General features: G+C 39.9%; 1 protein-coding gene across 7 annotated transcripts in view; it reads left to right on the forward strand.

The window, feature by feature from the left end:
* Positions 1 to 12,771: 12,771 nt before the first annotated feature.
* CDK19 (cyclin dependent kinase 19) overlaps positions 12,772 to 26,105 on the forward strand; it is a 114,903-nt gene continuing 101,569 nt past the window's right edge. For 3 of the 7 annotated variants that reach the window (XM_044426449.1, XM_044426457.1, XM_044426476.1), the window contains exon 1: positions 12,772 to 13,447. In XM_044426449.1, coding sequence (XP_044282384.1) covers positions 13,320 to 13,447 — 128 coding nt within the window. In that variant the 5' untranslated portion in view covers positions 12,772 to 13,319. The remainder of the gene's footprint in view (positions 13,448 to 26,105) is intronic. The other 4 variants (XM_044426466.1, XM_044426486.1, XM_044426506.1 and 1 more) reach the window with 3 other exon arrangements.

Below are 26,105 nucleotides of genomic sequence, written 5' to 3' on the forward strand. Positions count from 1 at the left end.
AAGTATTTTCTCATAACTGAACAGTGTGTATATAAGAGGCTGAAGCAGGGGGAACAGGTAGACTTTTTTCACTTAGGAAAACTGTAAGACAACACACAGAATATTATCCTGAATCTCAGACTAGGGAAATCTGGTCTCTTCCATACTGAAAGTGGAAGATATTAGTACAATTAGTACAATTATCTTATCATTGTATTAGTACAATGGGAAGTGAGACTATATGTATTTTCAGACAAAGCTTTATTTGTCTGGAAAAGACTAGGTTAGTGGAAGATAAAAGTATCTTACAATACGCCTAATATGTGCTGCATGGGAAAGAAGAAAGATGTGTCAAAATTACTATGCTTGAAATATAATGTACACAGTACAGTTTAGAGATGAAAATATTACAACTAGAATTAAAAGGTGTGTTCATGAGAAGTGTATTGAATCACTGCCTTTACAGAAAGGCTATTACTCTTCCCTTCCCTACACATCCTTAATATTAAAGGCCAGTTTAGATGTAATGTTTCTTGCTACATGATGTAACAAGCTACAATTATCCTTCAGCTTCTACAGTCCCTTCCAGAGGAAGAGATCAGAAGCACATGCTTTCAGTCTTAAACTTATCACATGTGAACATTTGTATAGTTTCTTTAAACTGTGATTGGTAAGATGCAACTGGACAGCCATCTGAGAGGGATGGTTTAACTGGGAGTCCTGCACTGAGCAGGAGGCCGGATCCAGTGGCCTTCTGGCCCCTTCCAAGTCTACTATTCTATGATTCTATGAAAACAATCCAGTTCAGATTATGGTTTGCATCCTGGCCTGTTCACAAAACAGTGGCCCACTTCACACAATCATGGCAACTTTAACAACCCACATTTAAGTTTGTTATATTATTTGTTCTCAATATGGTTGTTAGTTGCTTTGAAAGTTTGTATTGGCAAAGTAGAATATAACTTTATAATATAAATTTAAAATGCAATAAATTAAGCAAATGATTTTTTTCTTTCGTGCTTGAATTAGCAGTATTCAGAAGCGATGCTTTCCTATTGAAACAATGTAATTTTAAAAGCATTTTCTTCATTCTCAGCTGAGCATTTGTGTAAACAGGTTGCTTGCCTGTTAACTGTAGTTCTTCAATAGTTGTATGTGCATTCACATATATGGGCCCTTTAGACTATGCACCTATATATTTTGACTTTCTAAAAGGGAAATTCCTGATCATTTGCATCTCTTTGCAGAATTGAATAAAAATTCCAGGGGTAGTTGCCCCATCCAAGTAGAACAAGCCTGCCAAATCTCAGAATGTAGCTACAGAGGGATTTGTGCAAGGGCAGTGCTGACATTTTGAATCTTTCCAAAAAAGGATGTGCTTATTTTCTTTAGTTATAGTGTTCTGAAACTGACACAAAATCTAGAGATGTCCCCAGGTAAGAAATATACAAAGTTTGAGAATGATTCATTAGAAATTTTGAAGAGAGAAAGTGATTTGCTTCTTATTTCTTCCCTTCATGCTTTTGGAGACATTGAATTAAAATGGTACAGATCAGGGGTCTCAAACTCAACTGACCTGGGGGCCTCTGGAAGTAGAGTCTGGGTGAGGCTGGGCCACATCAAGTATTCCACCACCGCGGCGGTGGTGGGCTGCTCATCCCGCGTTGCTCCCGTAGGCCGGCCCGGGTGCCGCAGGCGCTTTGAAGGCTGCAGGGCCCCTCCCCCGTGCCCCACCCGTCCCGGCAATTGGGCCGCGAGTTTGAGACCCCTGCTACAGATCATAGAGGGCATTGAATAACAATCTCTTGGTCCCATCCTTGTTTCATTGCAAAACACAGGGAATTTCAGGAGAAAAGCTTGTGTGTGTGTGTGTGTGTGTAGTACATATTACTGTCATTAATAAATACTGTCAAAGTGCAAAATTTACTGCATGAAACTAGGCAATCAAGTTTCTAAAATTCACTCTGGGAGAATAAGAACTAAGGTGTGCTACCTAATGAGAAACATAGCAAGAGGCACAGAGAAAAACAGGGGAATATGGTTAATGCATAAACACAGACACTAGAAAGAACAGCAGGAACTATGTTCAAATTATTTCTTTTTTTTCAAAATAGGGGAGAGGAAAATGGATTCACTTATTAATTTAATAGAAAGACACAAAGACAGCAACATTGAACAATGAATAAATCAAAGGGTATCTCCAAGAGATTTTGCAGATATAAACCTAAGAGAAGAAATGAGTTAAAAAAACCAAAACAGTGAACTGTGAAAACTTGAAGCCCCACACCAACACACAAGAACCAAGAAGTTCACATCTCATTACCAAGCTGCTACACTGTACAATTGAGAGAAAAAGGAAGGCAGTAAGAACTTTATTAAAACACTCAAACATAATATCTCCTCCAAACCACAGCAACTTGAAGCCCTTGCTAAAATGTGCCTTTTTACTCAGATTAGAAGATAGGCTTTTAAGTCACTCAGTTGCATTCCTTCCTTCTATCCAATGTTTTAGAGAAACAAAACAAAATTCTTTGCAGGGATATTTGGTAACAAAGGCTAAGTTGGCACTAGTTTCAGTTTTAATGGGAAACTCAATTCACTTGAAGAAACGTCAAACAAGTCCTAGTTACTGTCCTGTAGAAAGGCTTCCTAGAACAGCATTAGTTTGTCTGATAAGTGCTCCCATTCTAGTCGTGCTATACTTAGACACTGTTTAAAAATTATTCTACGAGCTTTCCTGAGGAATCTACAATGTGATGATTTGCCATAATAGTCCTACATTAAAATTAGAGTATTCTAAATTATTTCAGTGTAACATAGATACTTCTGTGATTTGGAGCCAGGCTACCAGAATGATTCTCTCATATATGTACTTACCTGAATACCAAGATCATTTTCAGAGGTCATTCTTCAGGTGCCTGCACTGAATGAGGTGAGACAAGTGGCTACCTAAGTAAAGGCCTTTCTGGTGGTGGCAAAACCCCTTCCTAGAGAGGTTCACCTGGTGATTTTCAGATCTTGCACTGTTGCTAACTTTCTCTCTGATTTTACTTTGGCTTTATTCCATTTCAATGTTAAAGTTTATGTCTTTCTGTTTTAAGGTTTTAAGTTTTTTTGTGAATTGCCCAGAGACTTTTGGCTATTGGACTCTATGGAATGTACTGAAATAAAAGATGAAGTCTATTTCCATTTACACCTAAGCAGCTAGTTGAGTTTTGTCTTGTGTTTATTTCCAAATCTTTCCTTTATAGTTCAGCTAGCTATCACTGTTGAGGTATGTTAGTACAAAGATCTTGAATACACTTTTGATTACTATAAGTAGACTATGTTCAGAAATTTTGGAAGGCAAAATTTGCAAAAAGAATAGAAGTCAGAAGGTCTGATGTTTTTCTGAAGTGTATAAAAACCCTTTAATAACCTATGTGTTATGGCTTCACCCATGGTAAATATTGTTTACTGCTACAACTGCAGCCTTCCCTTTTGAGTTGTTACATTCAACCTAAGATTTTAGCCATGAAAGGGTGGAAACGTCAAGAACTCTAATGTTGTTATAAAAAAAATTCTCTTTGGAATTGAGATCCTACACATTTACACATTTCTACCCAAAATCAGGCTCCAAGGTACAAGCATATATAGATTTACAACTGCAACCTTAGACCTACTAATTCTAGAGTGATTCCCACTGAATTTACTGGGACTTAATTTTGAGTATCAGGACTGAGTAATTCTGAGAATTGTAGATTGACTGGTAGAAGAAAAGAGTTTGTTACCCCTTTTGCTTGTTAAACATTAGAGGCAATCAATACATGCCTATGTTGATAGAAATAGAAAACTATTTCACTTTCCTTGCCCTACTCACACCAATTTAGGTTTTGATTCTTTCAAACTTAAAATGTACACACACCATCAGAATATTAAGTAATATTCAGTAAGAACTAATGTTAAAGTCCTCCTTGGATACACACTTTAATGTGGTGAGAGTGTTAGAGAAGCCAAGAGCAATTTGGCTAGAAGACCAGACTCTCTAACTAGGCTGGCCTCCTAGCAGGGTCACTCAAGGTGGAATGGTCAAAGCTGAGGCACCAGACTAAGATGCATCCACTTTTTTCAGGAGTAACAGTCACATCAGTAGAAGAAATAGATCTTTCTAATGGTGATGGGGCAGAAAAACTTCTGAAAGGGAACTACTGGGAAGCAGGGGTAGTTGAAGGCAACACTGGCAGAGGAGTTTTCACTAGCACTGGTGCTCAAGCTAACTCTGCTTAGTTCTGTACAGAAAGCAGTAGCAGTAAACCAAATATTAATGCTGGTTACTTTGAAAACCCTGTGATGAAACAATCCAAAATGAAACAAGAAATATAACCAGAAGAAGGGACTCCCAGGTCAGAATTAGCTCCTGGGGAAGAGGAAACAACATCACAAATAGTGTTGTTGCTAATGCAGCAACTAGATCAAGGCCAAAAGGAAGTCTAGTGGCAGAGGTGAAGAAAAAGTCCAATGCTGCACAGCATATACAATTGGAACATGAAACCTGAAAAGTATGAATAAAGGAAAACTGGAAACCAGAAAACAAGAAATAGTATGGTTAAACATCACTTGTGTGAGCGAACTACAGTGGTCTTGAATGGGACAGTTTCAGTCAGACAAGTGCAAAGTCTTGTACTCAGGAAATGACAAACTCAGAAGAAATAGAATGTGTCAAATACTGAGGCAAGATGTAGCACATGCGTAAAGGGCTATAATGCAAGGTTTAACCAAATCATACCAATCAGAATTTTTGGAAATCCTATCAACATAAGCATAATTCAAGTCTCTGCTGCAACAACAGCTGCTGAAAATGAAGAAATCAAAAAACTTTTACGCAAGTTTCCAAGAGATAAAACACCAAACATGACATGTTGATAATCGTAGGTGAGCAGAATGCTAAAGTAAGAAACAAAGCAGATTCAAATAATGTGGGAGAATTTTCTCTACTGATCAGAAATGAAGCAAGAGATTGATTCATAGAATTCTATGAAGCTAACAATCTGTAATGCAAAAAGCTGCGAAAATAATTCTCAAGTTAAATAACCAAGACTTCCAACAGAGTGAGACAATTCCTTTGTTTATTGCAATAGATGGGGAGAGCCCACTCTATCAGAATCTCTCCAAAGTACAAACACACAAAACAGCCCCTTTAACCCTCAACCCATCCGCCACAGTCCTCCCCCTTTCCTTTATTGTGTAAGGTACTAGGAGGTTACAGTCTTTCCATCCGCCTACTTCATATCTCCCATCTCATCCCACTACATATATCTACATACATCACATGTGCAAGCCCATTGTTTATTCAAGGTGTGTGAGTTAATATCCATCAACTTATTATGCCTGCGTGCTAATAACTACAAGTTCACTAGTTTACTCCTCTGCAACTTCACCTTGCCCTACGACCCCCTGTCCCATAAAACTACTGGGAGGATGAGATAGGAAGTAGCAAACTTTCTTTCAAGTTTCAATTAAAAGTGAACAATTAAGGAAAAATGCTAAAAGACCCTTTGTATAGCAAAAAGAAAGAAAAACTCTGGAAGGATGACAGAAGAAACACAGTTAAGGACAACCAAGAAGCAAAAGCAAAGGGAGAAAGAAATAAGATCAGAAACCTCTGTGCAACTTTTAATTGACTATCATACAGAGACAAAAAGAACTATTACAATGGTGAGTGGCAAGGAATAGAACAATAAAGAGGGGAGGGGGTGGAAATAAGAGACCTATTCTAGCAGATCCAAGAAATCAAAGAGAAATTCAGACCTAGATTAGGAATGCTGAAAGACAAACAAGGAAACATATGGATAAAATAAAGAGAAAGTGGAAACAATACAGAGAAGAACTATACAGAAGAAATAAAAAGATGACAGAATCCTTCAAAGTGGAATCCTGTGAGAGGAACCTTCGATATGGCCTACAGACTGGATACATTTAATATACATTCCAATCCCCAAGAAAGGCGATGCATAAAAGTGCAGCTACCATAAGACCATTGCACTAATTTCCAAAGCAAGCAAAATGGTGCTCAAAGTGTTGCCACAAAGAATTTTCCCATATGTGGAATGATAAATGCCTGACATTCAAGCTGGATTTCAAAAAGAAAGTAGCACTAAAGATTATATTGCAAATGTACTTTGGCTACTGGAACTCACCAATTTAAGATCAGTCCGTGCTTTATGGACAACGGCAAAACCTTTGACTGCATGGATCATAGGAAGTTATCGATGGTTCTGAAAGAAATGGACATCCCTCAGCACTTGATTGTCCTGATGCATAACTCATATTGTGGACAAGAAGCTACTGCAGGCAAAGGCCTTAGACAAAGGTGTATATTATCTCCCTATTTGCTAAATCTATATGCAGCACATATCATAAGAAAATCTGCATTAGAATCAGAAGAAGCAGGAGTGAAAATTGGCAGAAGATATATCAATAAGATATGCAGATGACAGCCAATTACTGACAGAAAGCAGCAGCTAATTGAAACAACCAAATTGAAACAAACAATGAAAGAGAAAAAGAAAATGCAACAGTAGGACTGCAGCTGAAGAAAGCAAAAATTGTGAGTACGGAAGAATTATGGAACTTTAAGGGCAACAATGAAATAACTGACATTAAGAAAGTTTATATACCTTGGCTTAGTCATCAATTCAGAGACTGCAGCCAAGAAATTCAAGGAAAGGCTAGTCTTAGAAAGGCAGCAATAAAGGTAATAGAAATGATCCAGTGTAATGATGTTGCACTGGAAACCGAGACCTATGTGATCCACACTATTGTATTCATGATAATTGAGCATGAGTGTGAAAGCTGGACAGCGAAGAAAATTGGCAGGAAAAAAAGGATGTGTTTGAAACATGATGTTGGAGGAGAGATGTGCAAATATCTTGGACCAAAAGGAAGACAAACAAATCTGTCCTTGATCACATCAGCTAGAACATTCTCTAGAAGAGAAAATAATCAAAAGGAAGCTGTCATACTGAAGGCACATCATGAGAAGGCAAGACATACTGGAGAAGACAATCATGCTAAGGAAAAATCCAAGGGAGAAGGAGAAGGGAAAGACTAGATATGAGATTGATCAATTCCATAAAGGAAGTCACAGCCTTGACTTTAGAAGGGTCAAGCAGGGCTGTTAAGGACAGAATGATTTGGAGAACATTCATTCATAGGGTTGCCATAAATTGGAGATAACCTGATGGCATCTAACAACAACAAACGTTAAAATTTAAGTCCTTCATTAAATATGAGAATGGCATATTCCAGATGAGTTAGTCTGTTGGAGAAAAAGAACTGTGAGTCTTTCGGTACCTTGAAGACTAACAAATTTATTTTGGCAGAAGCTTTTGTACACACTGCTCACTTCATCAGATGCATGGCGTGTTAACCTCAAAATGGCAGATTTATATACACATGTTGGGTGGTAGGGGCAGAAATGTAAACTGTTTTGTCAAATGCAAATGTAATCCAAAAAGCAGTGATGATTACCTTGTTGGTTGAGATTCACAAACTGTAGTACAGTATTAACACAGATATAATTGCAGTGCTGAGCCAATAAATAGACTTAACTTTGCCCTTATTCAGATCACAAGGAATAGGTGACTTTTTGCTGAACTGTTCTATGTTCAAGAATGACCCCTGTTATGTCACTGTTCAGAACATTTCATTGTTCTGAAATGTTCTCCTGCTTGGATTTGTGCCCATTTATTCTTCAGTGTAGGAACTGGCCTTTTTGCCCTATGCAGAATTAAGTAGTATGTTATAAGCAGGTCTCTTCCTCTGTCTTTTCCAGCAGTTGGAACTTTAGAAGGAGAGTTCTTTTATTAAAGCTGAATAAGTTACAAATCAGTATACAGCAGGACCCCCATATCCATGGGGATAGGTTCCAAGCCCCCCAGTGGATGTCTGAAACCATGGATAATAGTGAACACTATATACTGTACACATACATTTGTTTTTTCACAATTTCACAGATAGAAGAGTGGTTCCTACCATACATCCTAGCAACCTCAGCATACCCTATTAAAGTGAGAGTTTTCACTTAAAGGAAGCACTTCACACCTTCTTTTTGGAACTTTATGACTTCTGTTTCAGACTGAGATCAACTATGGTTAAGTGAAAACTGGTAACTGAACCAGCAGATATGGGGTCCTGCTGGAATTCAAATAACGATCTCCTTGAGATGTATGAAAACTATCAGCTCATGCAAAGAGTTGCATTCCCTCTCTTTCAGAAATCTTCTGACTCCACCCGCCGGATGGTTCCCGCTGCTTGAGGACTAGATGGCAGGAACTCTGGACACTTCATAATTGGTCCACTTGTGTCACCTGTCATCTTCTGACAGGGTCAAGGCACTCCCTCTCAATCACGTTCCCCCACAGTTCTGAAATGTCTTCTCCCTTTTCCCAGGTGGGCTGGTTCTTACCCTCTGCCTGGGAATCTTCACTAGGTAACCTTGGAACTGCCAAGTCCCCTGCCCCACTCCATCCCTCAGAATTGGGCAACTCTTATTCAAGCAGCCTGTAACATGTGAGAACTGAGCCCTTCTCTAAATAGGTCATTGCTTACAAATTATGGCATATATTAGGGTGAAATAATGTAGATCCTTCATTCAAGAAACAGGACTGACTTTGTGGAAACAGGCATGGCGTTCTGCACCATGAAAAATTATTCATTAATTGAGCATGAGGACATGTCCCAAAATTAGATGGTGCAAAGCATGAAATCTAAAAATACAGGGAGCTTTGTTAGTGTTTTAGGTAGCCCGCTCTCAAACTTTATGTTTTTTAGGTTACATTAAGCCCTTTGAATCGTGCCCAGAAACAGATCAGTAGTCAGTAAAGGAGGATATAGGCTTCCTGTAACCAGTTCCAATCAGCAATCTGGCTGCAGTCTTTAGGACCAGCTGAGGTTTTGTTTTGTTTTTTCCTCGATTGCTATCCTGCCTTTTTCCTACAAAGGGCTCAAGGCAGCTTACATCATTCTCCTCTTCCATCTTATCCCCACAACAACAACCCTGTGAGGTAGGTTGGGCTGAGAGTCTGTGACTGGCCCAAAGTCACCCAGTTGGCTCCATGGCAGAGCGGGAACTAGAACCCGGATCGTCTGAGTCCCAATCCCATGCTCTTAACCACTACACCACACTGGTTTCCAAACAGTTTTCAAAGCCAGCCTCATCAAGAGCATGTTGGAGTAAATGGTATATGACTAAGGCATGCATGACTATGGTTAGATCAGACATTTGTAGGAATGAGTGCAATTGGTGCAGTAACTTCTGCTGTATAAGTACACTCCTGCCAACCCACTTAGGGTCCTATATAGGAGTATTGGTGCAGTTTATAGATTTAAAAATGAAATGAATAAATAGCCTTCCTCACCCCCCCAAACCAGGACATCCAGCTTCAGGGCTTCCAGGAGCACCCCCAAATGCTTGCCTGAGTCCAGGAAATAGTGTAACTCCATCCAGCAAAGATGGAATCCTTATTCCATGATCTGCCTTTTGACTAACCAGAGCACTTGTGTTTTGTCTAAATGAAAGAAGTAATTTATTCAACGTATATTTTGTACCTAAGGGATTACTAATATTTATTTTAGAGTTTTCAAAAGATGCTTAATGACAATTCTTTAGGACTCAGAAAGCACTGTTGCTGTTACAAGCTTCTGAGGAGTATTTTTTTAAACCACAGGCAAAATTCTGTAAACCTAAAACCTAGACAAATACCACTTCAACCAAGGTCAAACCTCCTCTGACACCCAAGCTCCTCCTGTTGTATTATTGGCTGTTTCAATGGTTTGTCTGACATTTTACTGTCTGCTTGTATAACCTTTCCTTGGCAAGATTTTAGGACAGCCTCTTGGCATAACAAAACCACTGCTCCCTTCTCCTGATTTTCTCCAGCCACCTAAGGTTATCCTACAGAAAAAGACTAGCTATTAACTTTCTCAGCTTTCTCCTAGTCCTCTATATTCCAACCAGGAGACCTTTTCTCCCAGTTTCTCAGACTCCCTCTGGCTAAACTCCTGTCAACTATCATAGCTTTTTCAACTCACTAGAATCCCCAGCCAATCAGAACTGAATTTACTTGATCCAGGCTATCTAACAATATTCAAAGTGATTATCCCTCCCTCCAGAATGTCCCTCAGCAACTAATACCCAGGTCTTTGTCAGAAACAAAACAAGATCTGAAGCCTTTTCAGATGGGTAAGTCCAACAGAGACCACAGGGGATTGTTTTGGTTTTTATCCCTCTAAAGATTTAAAACTTTGGGGTTTCTCTGAGTCTGCTGTTACATTGTAGATGGGTGATATTGTTTGCTCTACATACTTGCCTGACCATGAGAAACAAAAGAGAACAAGTGGAACCTACAACAAAGGTTTGCAATGTGGAACCCTCCTGTTCAGGGTTCCAGCCAATCACACTTTTCTAAGTACCTCATTCTGTTCCCTTTTCTATTTTTTCATACCTGCCCCACTCCTGCTAGTAGCATTCCCTGGCCACCAAGTTACACAGTTCTAAGTGGGCTGTTTCTTCTGTAAAATGTTTGGTGCTTCTGCAAACAGTGAGTCATTCAAGCTGAATTATACATAATTCATTTGTGTGGAAGGTACTGTTTTGGCTTCATAAAAATCAGCATTTAGGATATGTTTCTTATGAGTCTGTAGGATAATGCATAAAGGAGTCTTCAAACAAAACTAGCCAAGAAAATATACAAATTATATACTAGTATATCCTCCTCCATCATCTTGCAAGTTAAGTGGCAGTTTTGCCACTTATGTATATGTAGCTAACTCTTAGAAAAAAATTACTACTCAAACTGCCTTGAGCTCAATTTTTCTTGATAGAAAGGTAGGGTACAAATTACATAAATAAATCCATTGATCCTTCAATGTGTCTATTATGAACTTGTATGTTTTCTTGTCTGTATCATACAGGTTGGCCATGTCTAGCTCTATAAACACTCTATCCTGGCATGGTAACTCTTGCTAGAAAATGTTACAGACAAAATGGGACTAAGGCAGGGATTGCCAGGCTTTTTGGATCAATGAGCATTTTGAAATTTTAAGTGTGTCTTAGGGGCACAAATGAAATGGCAGCCATGGTGGGCATAATCGGTCACAAAACATTCCCAGAAGGTAAATGAAAGAGTTAAAAAATGAATTTGTTCAGGAAGAAGATAGATATGAACTCCAAAATGCAGCTCATTGTTTGAATTAAATATTCAATGTAGTAAAAGATGATGACTCCAGTGACAATGGGGTGGTGTATCTACTCTGGATTTTAGTCTTGAATTTTAATCCTACCAAATAAATTCAGCACCAGAGATAGCTCCATAAAAAGTGCAGCCTGCAGCCTGGAATGGATACACTGCCCCACTGACCTCAGAGCCACCAGTCTATATTGGCTGGAGAACAGTCCCTAGTTTTGCAGGAACTGGGATCCTGGCAGATGCCCACAGGAACATTGGTGCCCATGGCACCCTACTGGAAATCCCAAAACAAAAGCAATGGTGGGGGCAAGCCAGCGCCTTCTGGTAACACTGCAGGCACCATGCAGGTCTGAACTAATTTAGACAGTGCATAATATCCTTTGTTTACAGATGACTGACTATAGACATAACAAAGAAGAAAACTCATCTTTACAGTTACCCATTATTTTCTATAGTTAAATAATCATCACTTCTTCCTCACAGAGCACGGATGAATTAAGAGGTTATGGAAGGAACTGCCACAAAAAAGTCCATATTGGATCAAATGATCCAGTGTATCAATACCCAACAAGTGTGCAAAATGTCCATAAACTCAGTTCTTTTGCATTTACAAAACACAAGATAACTGCCCTTTTCTCTGTAGAAAATTCTCCCTTTGTACATAATTTTTTAAAAAACTGGAAATTCTAATCTTCTTCTGCAAGCAAATGGGAAAATATCAGAGGACTCTTGCTTTATTAACGTTTATAGTTACACCTGCACAAGTTTCTGCATGCTATCTTGACGAAAGAAGAAAAAAAGCCTTAAGCGCAGACTAACATACGAAATAAATCTAAACTGATGTTTAAGAGAATTCTCCCAGCTGTATTGGGAAGAGGAGGCGGCATGCTGGTAGGCGCGAAATGAACAGGCTCTTGCTAACAATTTTTTTTGTTCAGGTTAATTTCGAAGCCACCAAATTTCATGATCAAGGAGTATAAAACAATCGATTTGAAACTGCTTTACTGTATTGCCGATCTCTTTCCTCTGGAAAGAATTGGGTAGTCCGCGGAAGGTGAGGCATGTAGTACGTGTGGACGACGGAACAGCGCCTTCCAGCCCTTGAGACTGGCAACGTGCACCTGCTGCCTTTTTATCTTCTTTTTCCTCCTCAGCGGCGCTTTGCCGGTGTTCCGCCGCTCAGCTCACAGAGGAGCCAGGCTGCGCAATGTCAAGCCAGCCAGCGGAGGCGCGAGCAGCGACGAGTGTAGAGCACGTGACCAGAGCCATTATCAATATGTTAGGAGAGGGGGAAGGGCGGGAAACACGAAGCCTTGTAGAGTCTCAGGGCTGGGGGAGGGGAAAAGTAGCTCCAGCCACAATCCTTACCCCTAACACTGAGCCTAAAACTCCAGCCTTTCAATTGATTGACAAAGGACCCAGCGTTTCCCTTTCGGGGTTCTTGCCACCTCAGTGGTAGACGGCTAGAAGGCGGGCAGCAGTCTAGCCAGTGGCGATGAGCAAAGCATTACAAGGCGGGGCTCCAGCCTGAATGACCGCTCAGGAGATAAACAAGCCCCAGCGCGACTCCCCGTCAAATTGAACTCGGCCGTGTCCCATTTTTGTGAGTGATGGCAGGACGTTTTGGATAAGAAACAAACCAAATCAAACTAAATCGGACTCCATTATTTTTCTTCTGAATAATCTTCTACTCCTCCGCCACTGCCCGGCAACGTGAAGAGTCAGCAACTTCCCAGCACCCGCTCAGCAATAACCGGAGAGAATACTGAATGCGCAAGCGCTTGTAGGCTACGGTGTTGCAAACGACGCTGGGTATTGCAGTTCCTGCTAACTCAACTTTTCCCAGACAACCTGGAGCCCGCGCTTCCTCCCATACTACCAAACCCAGAATCCCTTGCGACCCTAACTATTGGAAGCTCTAGTTGAAGCGGGTGGCGGCGGAGCGGACTCCCCCCAAAAATCCAAAACAAGGAAATGGTGCCCAGTGCGGTGGCCTCGTGCCCTTGCGCCTGACGCTTCTGTGGCCGTCTCCGGTCCCCCTCCCCCCCGCAGCATCCCGTTCTCCCCCTCCCTCTCTCCTTCCTTCAGTCGCCCCTTCCATGGGTGAGAGACATGGACTACGAGTTCAAATCCAAGCTGGCGGCCGAGCGCGAACGGGTGGAGGATCTGTTCGAGTACGAGGGCTGCAAAGTCGGGAGAGGCACCTATGGGCATGTCTACAAAGCGCGGCGCAAGGACGGGTAAGACCTCGTTCGAGAATGGGGAAAGGGGTGGGATGGGGAGCTGAGACTGGGAGGAGGTTCCGATGTTGGCTAAACTTTCAAACCCCGCCGCCTTCCGCGGTTGCTGTCACCGCGACGAGGTTTTATTTCCCGAGCCCCACCCCCGCCCCACTGAGGGAGGGAAGAAACTTTGTCCCGCGCTGACGAGCCCGTCCTGTGCCTCGTGCCTGTGCGGCGTGAGGGTGGGTCGAGTGGGCTGGGCGCCCGGTCTGCGCGTGAACAGTTTTCGCAGGAGGAATGTGTCTGTAGGGCTTCGCACCTCGGTCTCCCCTCGTTTGTTTTCTAGCGCACGCTCGAGCCTGTTTTCTTTAGCGAGAGGAGAGAGCAAGTCCATCATTACTAGCATGAACGTGTCGCAAGCCATAAAACTTAAATGTTGCCCTCTTTTTGAGTCTGGAACGGACGGCAGACTGTGCCGACCTCCGTCACAGGCATTGTAGATGCTTAAGAGTTTGAGGCAGGATTTTGGTCAAAGTAAAAAGGTGCTCAAGCGCAAGTAGAGCCTTCATTTTATCTGTTAGTTGACGATAAACTTTGCTTTCAGCTGATTGACATATATGGAGAGTTTATTTCCCAAATGAGCTGCTGGCTTCTGGTTTTAACCCTCTTCTAGAGATTAGTGTACAACATAATTTGTTGGAGAGAATCTCCTTACTTGTCTTACAAGTAATTCCGGTATGATGAAGATAGCACTAGTATGTATTTTCTTGTGTGGGTGAATGTTTGGATATAGAGAAATCTGATACAGTGCACATGATTTCACTAGATAGTCTTCATGGCTGCTCTGGATCTAATATCTGTTGTACAATTTTATACTTGGGGTAGATTATGGCAAGTTTTGTATATGTAGGTGCTGTGCCTTTTGCCTTTTAAGTATGCTGGACCTATGAATTTATAACCCAAAACATTGCATACATAGGCCAGTTTATAAAATTCCATAAATATTAAGTGGTTTTGTATTTATATTAACCTTGAAAAGCTAGTCTTTCGTGCCCATACTACATTTGGCAAATTTAGCATCATAATTTTGACTAAGTAAAAGTGTTTGAACAGAAAGCAAATAATTATTCCACTGAACAATAAAGTCCACTGAACCTTGGGTTTTGCTTCTGAGTAAATGTGCATAGTATTGAATTAGCCATTTCACTGATAGTAAGAATTCATGACACTTGGTAGCTCTTCTTTACAGATATTCATATAATTTTCAAGCTGTTCTTACAAAAAAATACTTGGTAGACCATATCCATACAATATGTTGATGGATCAGCAGAGGGATTGCAAAATGAAATGTTAACTTTCCAGCCAAGTAGATTTTTACAGTGTCAGCTATGTGGATAAATGTAATCTTGCAAGTAAATGATACATTTCTGGTTATATTGCTAACAAAATAAGTTGTAGAAGTTTGCACCAAAGTAGGAGAAAGTTCTTCTGTTTACTGTGCAGTAATTAAAAAAACAACAACTATGTAGAGCCAGATTTTCTTGTACCAAAAGAGTCAGTCAACACTGATATATATCAGTTTAGCTTTAACACAGACACTCTGCTCTGGATCACTAAGAACATGCTTCATTGGATTGAATAAAATGCTTACTCCTTTTATTCTGTATTGCTAAATTTATTGCAATATTTATTTTGGAAGCTCCAAAGTGAGTTGCTTTAGGGCTTCAAGTTAATAGCCCACCAAGATCAGGTTGGCACCTGCAAAAGCTTCAGCAACTTAGAAGCTAAGGGACACTTGCCAGAGATGCACAATCTGAGGCCGAGGGCAAAGTGTAGCTCTCTGAGGGGTTTTAATCCCATTCTCTGGGACTCCTCAGGAGGCCCTCCCTTTTCCCTAACCAGTCATTTTTGGATAGTTTCCCAGCTTTGGTGCAGTTTTTCCCCTACTGTGACATGTTGAAATGCCTGCTTTAAGGCTTAGTTACTGGCAGTTTTAAGCTAAAATATGCTGGTATTTTTGGCCCTTCTATTTTGCCTTTGGTTTTGCTCATCACTGAAAGGTACCCTCCCCCAAAACGTTTTCCTGAAATGGAATTTGTTCCTTGGGCTTAAACAAGCCCTCCCCCACTCCCACCCCCCTATATTGGCATTTCTATACTAATACTAGAAGTCTCTGAGTCAATCTGGGAAAGCTGGAAAATAAGAACATTGCAAAGAAGCTTAATTAATTCTTTCATCTGTCTTCAGTGCAGAAGTTTTGGGACAGATACCTGTGTATAAGCTGACATTTTAAGAAGGGAATATGAATAGATAAGGCAAATAGAAGAAAATTCTGGAATGTATTGACAAATCAAAAACAAACGAATCACTAACTGCAGGTGGTATTCATCTGAGCATTTTAAAATTACTGATCTAATGAATCTGTAGCTTAACTCTGAAATTAATTTATGTTCCAGAGGACTGGAAAGTGTTCAGTGTGTAACCATTTAAAAAATAAAGGAATCCTAGAAACTACAGGCTGGTAAACTTAATGTCTGCTGTAGGAGAATTGGTGGAAGGCACGATTAAAGATAAAGTTATCTGGCATATTGAAGGATGAAGTTGTGCTGAAGAAGACTCAGTATGGGTTCTGCAAAGCTAAGTCCTGCCTCACTAATTTTGTTTGACTTCTTTGAGCATGTCAACAAATGCTCAACAAATGTGTAGATAAAGTGATTGGATAGACATTATTTACCTGGATGTTCACAAGGCTTAGGACACAGACCCTCACCAAACACTGCTGAGCAAAAATAGCAGTCATGAGGTAAGAGAAAACCTTTTATATAATGGTATGTTAAGAAAAGAGAAGCAGAGAGGAGGAGAAAACAAACACTTCTTGTATAGAGTCTCCCAAAAATCTGTTTTGGGACCTGTGCTTTTTAACTTGTTCAAAAATGACCTGAAGGTATAGGTAAACAGTGAGGTGACCAAGACTGCTAACACCACCAAATTGTTTAGGATATTTAGAACCAAAAGGAGCAGCAAAGAACTCCAAAAGGATTTCTCAAAAAGTGGGAAACAGGTATTAAAATGGCAAATGTGGTTCTATGTAAAGTGATTCAGCTTTGAGTAAAAATCCAAATTTCACACATGGTGGTGGGGGTCTTAGCTAGCAGATTGTAGAACAAAGTCTCACCAAAAGTTCATGTGACTTGTTTATAATGTTGACTCAGTTTTCAGGAAAGGACAAATTTGATGTTAAGGGTTATTCAAAAATCAATTGAAAATAAAACTTTCAATATCTTTTTTATATGTCAGTATTGTGTCACCATATAGTGCACACTTCTGCTCACTGTACCACAAAAGCTATATTGTAGAGCTGGAAAAAGTGCAGAAAAGGCAACCAAAATGATCAAGGAGCTGGAACATCTCTTGTATGTAGAGAGGTTACAATGTTTGGGGATTTTTAGCATAGAAAATGGGGTGAGTAATGTGAGTAAGTGTGAAGGTGTATAAAATTATGTATGATTTGGGAAAACTGGATGGGAAGACATTTTCTCCTCTGCCTTTAACATTAAATTTGGAGTCATTGAATGAATCTGAATGGTTGGAAATTCAGGACAGATGTAAGGAAAGACTTCTTTGTACAACATGTAGTTAAACTATGGAATTCACTATTACAAGATGGAGTTAGCAATGACCACCAACGTGGACAACTGTAAAATTATTCAAATTTGTGGAGGAGAAAGCTTTCAGTGGCTACTAGATTTGATGGCTGTATGTATCTGCGAGTAACAGGCGATATGCCATTGTGTGCCAGTTCCTGAAGGTGCTATTGTGGACTCCTATTCTTTTTGTGGACTTTTCACAGGCATCTGGCTGGCCACTGCAGGAAAACTGGATAGAGTTGACATGACAGCCCACTGTGGGTGGTTTAATCAACAGTGAAATCATGATGTGTGTGGTCACCATTTTGCATATCCAACCTCAACTTAGAGGTTTTCATGTCTTGTGTACTTGGGGAACAAGGTTGAAGCTATGCTTGCATAACCCTAAAACAGATGGCACTTTATGTATGTGTTTATTTCATCCTTGTCTAAGCCAAGTTTTCTGGCTACAAATAATGCAGCAACTAGGCAGGGTTGGTTATGCTAAGTGGTGCCCTCAGGTCCTGTGGCTCATTGTGGGTTAAATAAATGTCATCCAGGCAAGGTCACTGTGACCTGATTTGCACATAATGCTAAACTGTGGCTTGCCACGTTGCACAAGATTCTGGCAAAACTGTGGTTTGTTTTCTCAGTTCCCGAGTTGTTTATTTCCCTCCTTCACCCACTTTCTCCCTGTATCCTGAAAACATAGAAACATAGAAACAGAGCAAGTCAGAAGGGGCCTCCTGGACCATCTACTCTGACCCCCAGCTCCAGCCGGCTCCGCTCACGACATGCCCACCATGTGCATGTATAGCCTATCCTTGAATACCTTTGCAGTTTTGTATTAATGCCATGCTTTAACATTCTTGTCAACTGCTTTTGTAGCCTGGTGAAACAGCCAGGAACCATGCAAGGATGGATGGAACTTATTAGCAGGAATGGAGGTATGAAAGGGGTGCTGGTAGTAGGTAGTAGATAAGAGCAGTGGTAGTGGAGAGGTGGGAGTAGGATCATTCAGAGACAAGGTGATTTTCATCAGCTGTTTGCAGGGCAGAGTAGAGAATTGCTCAGTTCTAATTTTGGCACACTTGGAATCCTGTTTGTTTTGTAAAAGTGCAAAGCATTCTAAGGGAAATACCTTGACAATGCTTTTGAGGTAGTTTAACATTGAAGGCTGTTAGTCAATATTCTGAACCAGCTTTGAAGGCATGTTAGTTTCATAGCTGCAGTTTCTCTGGAAGTTTATCACCTTAGCTCTGTAATGGCATGCTGTTATTCTGAACTACCAGCTCTACTACTGTTCATGCAAATATACACAAGGAGAAAGTTGTAAGATATTTAATTGTAAAATGTTAAACATAAAATTTGTGCAAACAGAAAGTGGATATTGTCAGTTGAGATGGAGTGACATTTGAAATGAGCCTGACATGCAGGTTATTTGTTTTATTTTAAAGTTTATATTTCACCTCTTTCCTAAAGAGAGGACTCAAGGCAGTGAACAGACAAAATCAGTGTTTGTAAGAACAGTTAAGCATAAGAGATAAACCATACACTACCCAAGGATTATTAAATCTTTTAAACAAATGCAAGGCATTCTTGATAATCGAAAGGAAAGAAATGATGACAAGATGAATGTAAATTTGTCTACTAACAGTGACAGTTGCCTTAAATGTGGAAAAACTGTTAATGTGTACAGTTATGTGCCATTTATTATGTGTGTTGATATATCAAGTCATTTGTCTCTTCCCTTTGACTTGGAGACACTCATTTAAATTATTGTTGGTTTTCTGTCTTGATCATGATATTGTAAAAGGTAGCCTGGGTTTGGAGAATCATTGCAGCCCTCTGTGGCATCATGGTGAACTGCAGCGACTGCCAGCCATCCTTTTGAATTTCCAAGCAGTGGCAGGCGGTTGCTGTGGATTATTGTGTTGTGGGAACCTGGCAAGGGTGGTTTATAGGAGAGTTTTAATCCATACTTGCCAGGTTTGTACAATGCTGTAAGCCATGGCAACTGCCCTGCATGATTTGAATATTCAGAATACCTGCCAGCATGCATTGCAATTCGCATTAAGCAGTGGCAGTCCTACAAGCTGGCCTGCAAGTTAGATTTTTGTAGATAATTTTTCAAGGTACTACCACACAGCATATAATATGATGTCTTATAAAAGCATGAAAAATGCAAAAGATCTGATTAGTGGTGCAATGCTATATACTCCCCCCCCCCACAAAAAATGTACAATTTTTTCCCTTGAAGCTTTTTCTCAAGTGAGTGTTTTTGGGACTGCAGCCAAAACATGTTTACTTTGAACTTTCCCAAATGCAGCACATTTATTAGTTACAATCCTTATATATGTTACATTTGACTCAAGTTACATTTAACTCAAGTTAATGGTGATGGTTTGGTTGATGTACAAATAGCTATGCTAGGTACTGCAACACAGTTTTGGTGGAATAGCAACAGTATTAATAGCTTTCTTTCCACTTAATTTGTTTATCTCAATTTCAAGTTTTATTCATTAAGAATTATAAAATGTTCCCCCTTGAAATCACATGACAAATAATGATTTATGGCACTTTATATAAGTGTTAACAATAAATAAGCTGTTTCATATTGCTGTCTCCCATGACCATATCAAATGATCTTGCATATTTTTTCTATTATAAGGAAGAGAGCGCTAGAGACAGAGTTGACTTGGAACAGAAAGGTTCACTCCAATTACAGGTGGCCTACTCTCCCTGAACTGAGGAATTGAATTAATAAAATGTTTATCTCTGTCCCTGTTGTTCTCCTTACTAGTGTGTTTTTCCCTCATCACATTACAGTTTCCAAGCAGCTTCAGGAGTTGCTAATTATTCCCTGTGTAATTCCCAGCAGGTTTGTCTGGGAAGCAGGAAGAAATGCCAGGTAAAGGAGAAGCACATTTTCCCTGTTCCTTTTCTCTGAGATTTCTTTGGAGAAAAAATAGTTTTAGCACTTTACAGGTTTCAGGAAAACAAAGATGGATTTACATTTGATCAAAGGAGAGTTCACCAGGCTCTACTGCAAACATATTTTTGCACATCCTAGCCATTCATCTTTGTGACACAGCCATCAAGATGCCACTCTATTGTGAGCATAGAGAATGCAACAGGACATGCCTTAGATTAAAGTGCATTGTTGAATATGAAGGGATTTAATGCTTTGATATTTAAATCAGCAGCTAGAATGGTTAGGAAACCACTGTTTGTAGGAGCAAGAGATAATATTTAAGCCCACAGTAATGATCCTGACTATATAAAAAAGGAATTGCCCATTACTACTATTATTTTCTAGTCTGGAATAAATTGAACCATTTGAAACAATCCTGTGCAACTAGAAAATCTTTCAAGAATTCTGGCAGCAGTAGAGAAAGGAGTGAATGGTTATGGAATGCTGCATTTACAATGCAATCTTATACATGCCTTCTCAGAAGTAAGTTTCACTGAAAGCAGTGAAACTTGTTCCAGAATAAATTAGTTAGGATTACAGTCTTAGTTTCAAACAGATTGAATCTTTTATCAATGAAGTTAAACTGCCTCAACTGGTTTTTTGTGATATAATAAAACATTTAATAATGCATTCTTGTGGATGTATACACAGAAGTAAATACCATGGAGTTCAGTGAGATTGACTTCAACCTAAGCAAGTATAGGATTATAGCCTAAAATATTACTATAGATAACTACTTTCTATTTGCAGAATGTAGCTGAAAATATATTTAGAATAAACTTTGCCAAAATCACACTGAGTTAAATAGTATTGTGTTTTATTTTATAACCAGAAAATTTAGGAATATTTCCTTTCATTATGATGGGTCAAATTTAGACCTATGTCCAATCTGGATGTACTTAAGTTAAACAAATTTGGAAAGAGAAGCCCCCTGCAAAAAATGACTCTTAGAAAAATATTTTCTTGTGCCCGAACAGAAAATCTGTGGCAGTGTGGGAATGCTTTTCGTGGAAGGAGGCGTCTAGCAGTGTTGCCAGCTAAAGCACCATAGAAACCCAGCAGTGATGCATATTTATAGTTTGCCAATCACCATGGTATCAAGGCGCTTCTATAGCTAAAATCCATGCTAGCCATGCTTATAAATTGTTTCAATATCCTCCTTAATCTTTCTGCAGACAAACCTTAGACAAACTAGGCGAAGAGATTGCATTTGCCCTGCTTCTCAAAATAATGAACCCATTTAGTACTCTCTATCTTAATTTTTTTTTTATCTTTTGGTTGTACCCTTTATATTTCAGAGATGCAGTAAACACTGTGCTATGATTTTATATCATAGTTGCTTTTCTTGGGTAGTTAGAAAACTAAGTTCATGGTATGGTATTAACTTCCCTGTCTGGTAAGCAGTGGCATAGCTAGTGGAGCTTCTTTATAAGCTGACCATTTTCCATAGTAGCTAATGTTCAGCCTGGATTTATACACAAAGATCATCTCTTGCTCATGTAAGCTTTCTATGCTTGTTGAGTTGTATTTACATGCTGTTACAATGTGTTCTGTCCCATTCCCATGTAACATTAGCGTGCCAGTGATAATAGCTTAATGGGTATGTTCTTGGCATGCTACTGTTGCATGTGAACAGGTGAGTTCATGGGGTAAATTAATTTAAATGTGATGAGATATTCATAGAAAACTTACCCAGGTAAAGCTTTTCTATATCGTCTATATTCTGTGTAAATTGGGCTTTAGAGGGGAAAATAAAGTGGTATATACTTAAGTGCTGTAGTACTTATTTTAAAAATCTAACATCTAATGTTGCAGTTGATGAATGGCTGAGGTGCCTGGGCAGAGCAATGGCCAACATGTAGTGCTGAATCAAGAACTTTGAATCACAGCAACAAGTAGTAATTTTGATAGGAATATCTAGATCAGCCTTTCTCTACCTTTTTTTACATTGGAGGAACCCTTGAAATAATTGTAATGTCTCAGAGAATCCCTGCATAAATATTATAAAATATAATTTTAAAATATTATAACCATGATTATTATAATTATTATAAATCACTCTGTCCAGCCAGGTGGGGAAATCTGCTTTACAGATTAAGAGGGGAAAGACCACACTTGATCTGCCTGTGGAAAGGGTACACCAGCCAGGTGGGAAGACAGTAACCTCCTGCTCTTCTTTGTCCCAGCACCATGCCTCTGCCCATGGAGGCTTCACTAATGGCCCACCCCTTCTTTTGCTGCTGCTCACTGACTGGGACTGGAAGTTGTGTGTGATGAAAGGAAGATGTAAAATAAGGACTGTTGCTCGTCCTTTAATGCCAGCCACCTGGAATTGCCACCATCCTCCTTCCCACAAGCTTGAGGTGGATGCGCTTCCTGTCCCTACCCCTGCCTTCATGAGCAGGGACTCTCCCTGGACCCCCTCACATCTGCTAAGCAACCAGGGTGAGCAGAAGAGCTCCTCAAAATGTTTGTATTTTGTGTATATTTGTATTACAAACACACACAGGCATGAATATGAAAACATTATATGTGTGTGTGTGTATTCCATGACCTTTCACAGAACTGTAGGGCTCCAGGGAACCCTGACTGAGAGAGGCTGCTCTGGATAAATAAGACCAGGCTGCCAGCTTTGAAATAGAAAACACTGAGTAGCTCAAACATGAGAGATCCCATCACATGACAGATATGTATTTGATTAGTGTCTGTTTTGCCATCTGGTAGCCATGTTACTTCATTCCCAGTGCCCATCCACACCTAGCCATAGTCTCCCTTCAGATCTTGTTCTGTTATGCATTATGCTTTCTACCCTTTGGGTTTGTCTTCCTGCTGATAAAACAGTAATTCCAAACACTGTTGTTGCTTTCCTATTGGATCCCTGGACATACAGACATGTCTAGGAGTGCTTTCTTGCTTTATCAGTCATGAAGATAAGTTACTTGAGACCATTCATACATGATAACCAGCTACTTGGTTTTCTGCATGCAGTCTTTGCCATGTACAAGATTGCACAGAGTGACCCAAGTATAAATATGGCTGTACATTGAAAAAAGCCCAGAACCATTTCTGTGATGTCTGTAGTTTAAGGAAGATTATTTTTGCAGTAATGACTGTGTCTGTGTATAACCTGGCTCATACTAATGGTTTTTCAGATGTACATTTCTTTCTCTCCCACTTTGTACAGCCTGATCCTATTCTCCTTTTTACTGAAACATTGTTTGTAAAGATGTATTCTTAATTGACCTTGCTTGTTGGTGTTCATGAGCTGAAACAAAGGCAGTGTTTCCAGTGTCTCAATTTTTACCTTGCATGAAATAGCTGACCTTAAAAAGACTTTTGTTTTGGTAATACTGATCTGAAATCTGAGTTTATTCCAAGATGGAATTTTCAGGATGAATTTGCATGCTCATCCAATATCTTCTGGTAGCTTAGAATACTTCCTACTATATGAGCACAGAAAAAATGGTTTTAAAATCAAATCTAATCAAATATATCCCATGAGAAAAATGTTTGCCTCTTGAACTATATGAAAGCAAAGTTAATCATTTTGATCATGCATTGTCTTGATGGTAATTATTGAAAGTATATAGCAAATTTCATATTATGAAGTTTTAAAAACTGCATCTCCAAGTTACTGGAATACTTTGAATGTGGCTCGAGTAACACAGAATAGAACAGAATCATTACTTCCTGTGGACACTATGGACACTCTACATCTGTTAATGCAGCCCAAGATGGTAATAGCTTTCTTAAGCTATTAATTAATAGCTGCATTAATTAATACTGGCCTATACTCAGCTGGTGATCCAATAAGATATCTGGATCTTTTTTACATGTACTGTTGCCAAGCTGGGTCTCTCCCATTCTGTGTCTCTGTCTTTGATAGTTTTGTACCTACGAAACGGAAAACTTCATAAACAGAAAATTTTACGTTTAGCTCTGTGGAATCTCATCTTGTTAAGTTTTGACTTGGTGTTCCAACCTGTCTAGAGTGTTTTAAATCTTGATCCTGTTTAATCATGTGCAAATATTAATATTTGTTTACTTAATACTGAAAGGCTAATTTCCTTTATCCAGTTGTACTGAAGCAGTGTTATATTGTTCTTTTATGCTCAAGAGGCTTGGGAAGAAAAATAGGATGTGATTCAGGATACAGTTTGTATTATGGTTTAGTGGGGCTGTTACTGTTTCTATAGCAAGTACTGCGGATTCAAGAAAAATCAACTTTCACTTGGTGAAAGTCCTGTTAGGGCTTTAAACAGGTTGATTAATTTGTATAGGCTACTGTAACTTAATATGTGTTTTAATTTGGTTTTAACTTTTGTATGCTAATCTTTTATTATGCTTTTAAAGTTGTTTGTATTTTATATTATATTTTTATGTTTTGTTGTAAACTTCCCTGAGAACTCTGGCAATTGGGTGAAATCAAATCAAATACATACATAATATCATTATGACAGAGCATATGAAAAGGCGTAACTCAGCATTCAGTCACAGCAAACAGCTCCCAGGACATAAAACTCATACAAAGAGATCACTACTGGGATGATAAGGACCATGGCATGGAGCTATATTTTTCCACCTTACTGTTATGCACTTTGGGAATTCTCACACATAAAAACTTCAGTGATGGAAAGCACAGAGAAAGGGTGCTTTGCACATAGAGGAAGTACTTATCCCAAACAGCCTGCCTGCAGATTACCTATGGGAACTTGGGCACATTGATGATGTGTCTCTGTTTAGAACCCTAACCAGGCGTCTTGCCTTTGAATCCAGACACAAAATACTTAAACCAACTTAACTCCTCTTGAAAAAATGTGGCTGCTAGGACAGAACATCCTATGTAGATAAGCAAGGAAAGGGGGACCACATGCTTTAATCCAGGGGAGGGGAACCTCTTTGAGCCTAAGAGTTGAAATCAGTTCCAAAACAACTCTTGGGACCTGCATTCAGTGGTGGGTGAGATCAAAAGCAAAAGGTTTGTGCTGAAGTCAAATGGGATTAGGCCAAATACAAAACCAGAGCAGCACATTTTAGCTTAAAGCTTTTAATACCAGTTATTAAGCCTTAGGAAAGCATGCATCTTCTTAGAAAGTTGAGGGGAGGAGGGACTGCACAGAAATGGGAAAGTCACCAAAGGATCAGTAGTTGTGGAGGAAGGGAGTGAGACCATTTGGGGAACCATTGGTGGGACAGAATTGGACCCCAAGCTGAAGTTTTCCTACCTCTGTTGTAATATGTAATTACTGCAACTATCTCCCATACCTTTCTCAGTCCACCTTTGTGAATATTGGGCCTTGTCTGAGCTGTAGTATTGTAACATGCTCTTGTTCTTCAGCAGTGGGAGCGCAACTGGCTTGCATGCGTCACTCTCCTCAGTCCATATGCTGTTCAGTAAAAGCTTTGACTCTGCCATAGGTGCTGTTTTTCACCCTAGTAGGATTTGGCTACAGCTGACTTCAAGGTGTGACTCTGATGGGGTGGGACAGACATTAGGACTCTTGACAGCAGTGGCCCCCACCTCTCTCTCTATTCGCTTGGGTTTTGAGGGAGACGGCCTCTTGGGGTACCTGTACAGTAGGTGCTGTTGTCAAGCTGTATGAGGCAGTCATTTGGGTGTAAGAGAGAAGAGAAGGGGAGAGAATGGAAGGAAGGGACATTTAAGTCTGTTGAGATGTTGCCTGGCAGGTTTAGTCTATCTGGCAAAATGGGATATATGGAGTGGTCATGTCTTGTTGGCTGCCACAGGGAGATCAGGCAAGAATTGCTGACTGGCACAGATGTACCTGGGTGTGTAGAGCCCCCCCCCACCCCGCACAAACATATTTCCCTGAAGTGGTGTTGTACTCTTGATCTGAACCAGACACCTACAACATAATAAGTATATGCCGTTCTATTTGGCTGGGGGTGAGATGACATGACATGGGAGCCTGTCTGCTGCTGTGGCTGAGTAATTAGAAAGCTGATCTGTCACAATCGCTGTACAGATTCAAGCTGAGGAAGCTCTCTCTTTTCAAAACACTTTTTCTCTGATGGGGCTTGCAATTCTTGTCTTTTGGTGTCCAACCCCACGCTA

The sequence above is a fragment of the Varanus komodoensis genome, unplaced genomic scaffold, assembly GCF_004798865.1.
Source record: "Varanus komodoensis strain SLA01 unplaced genomic scaffold, ASM479886v1 scaffold1, whole genome shotgun sequence".
In the NCBI taxonomy this organism is placed as follows: Eukaryota; Metazoa; Chordata; class Lepidosauria; order Squamata; family Varanidae; genus Varanus; species Varanus komodoensis.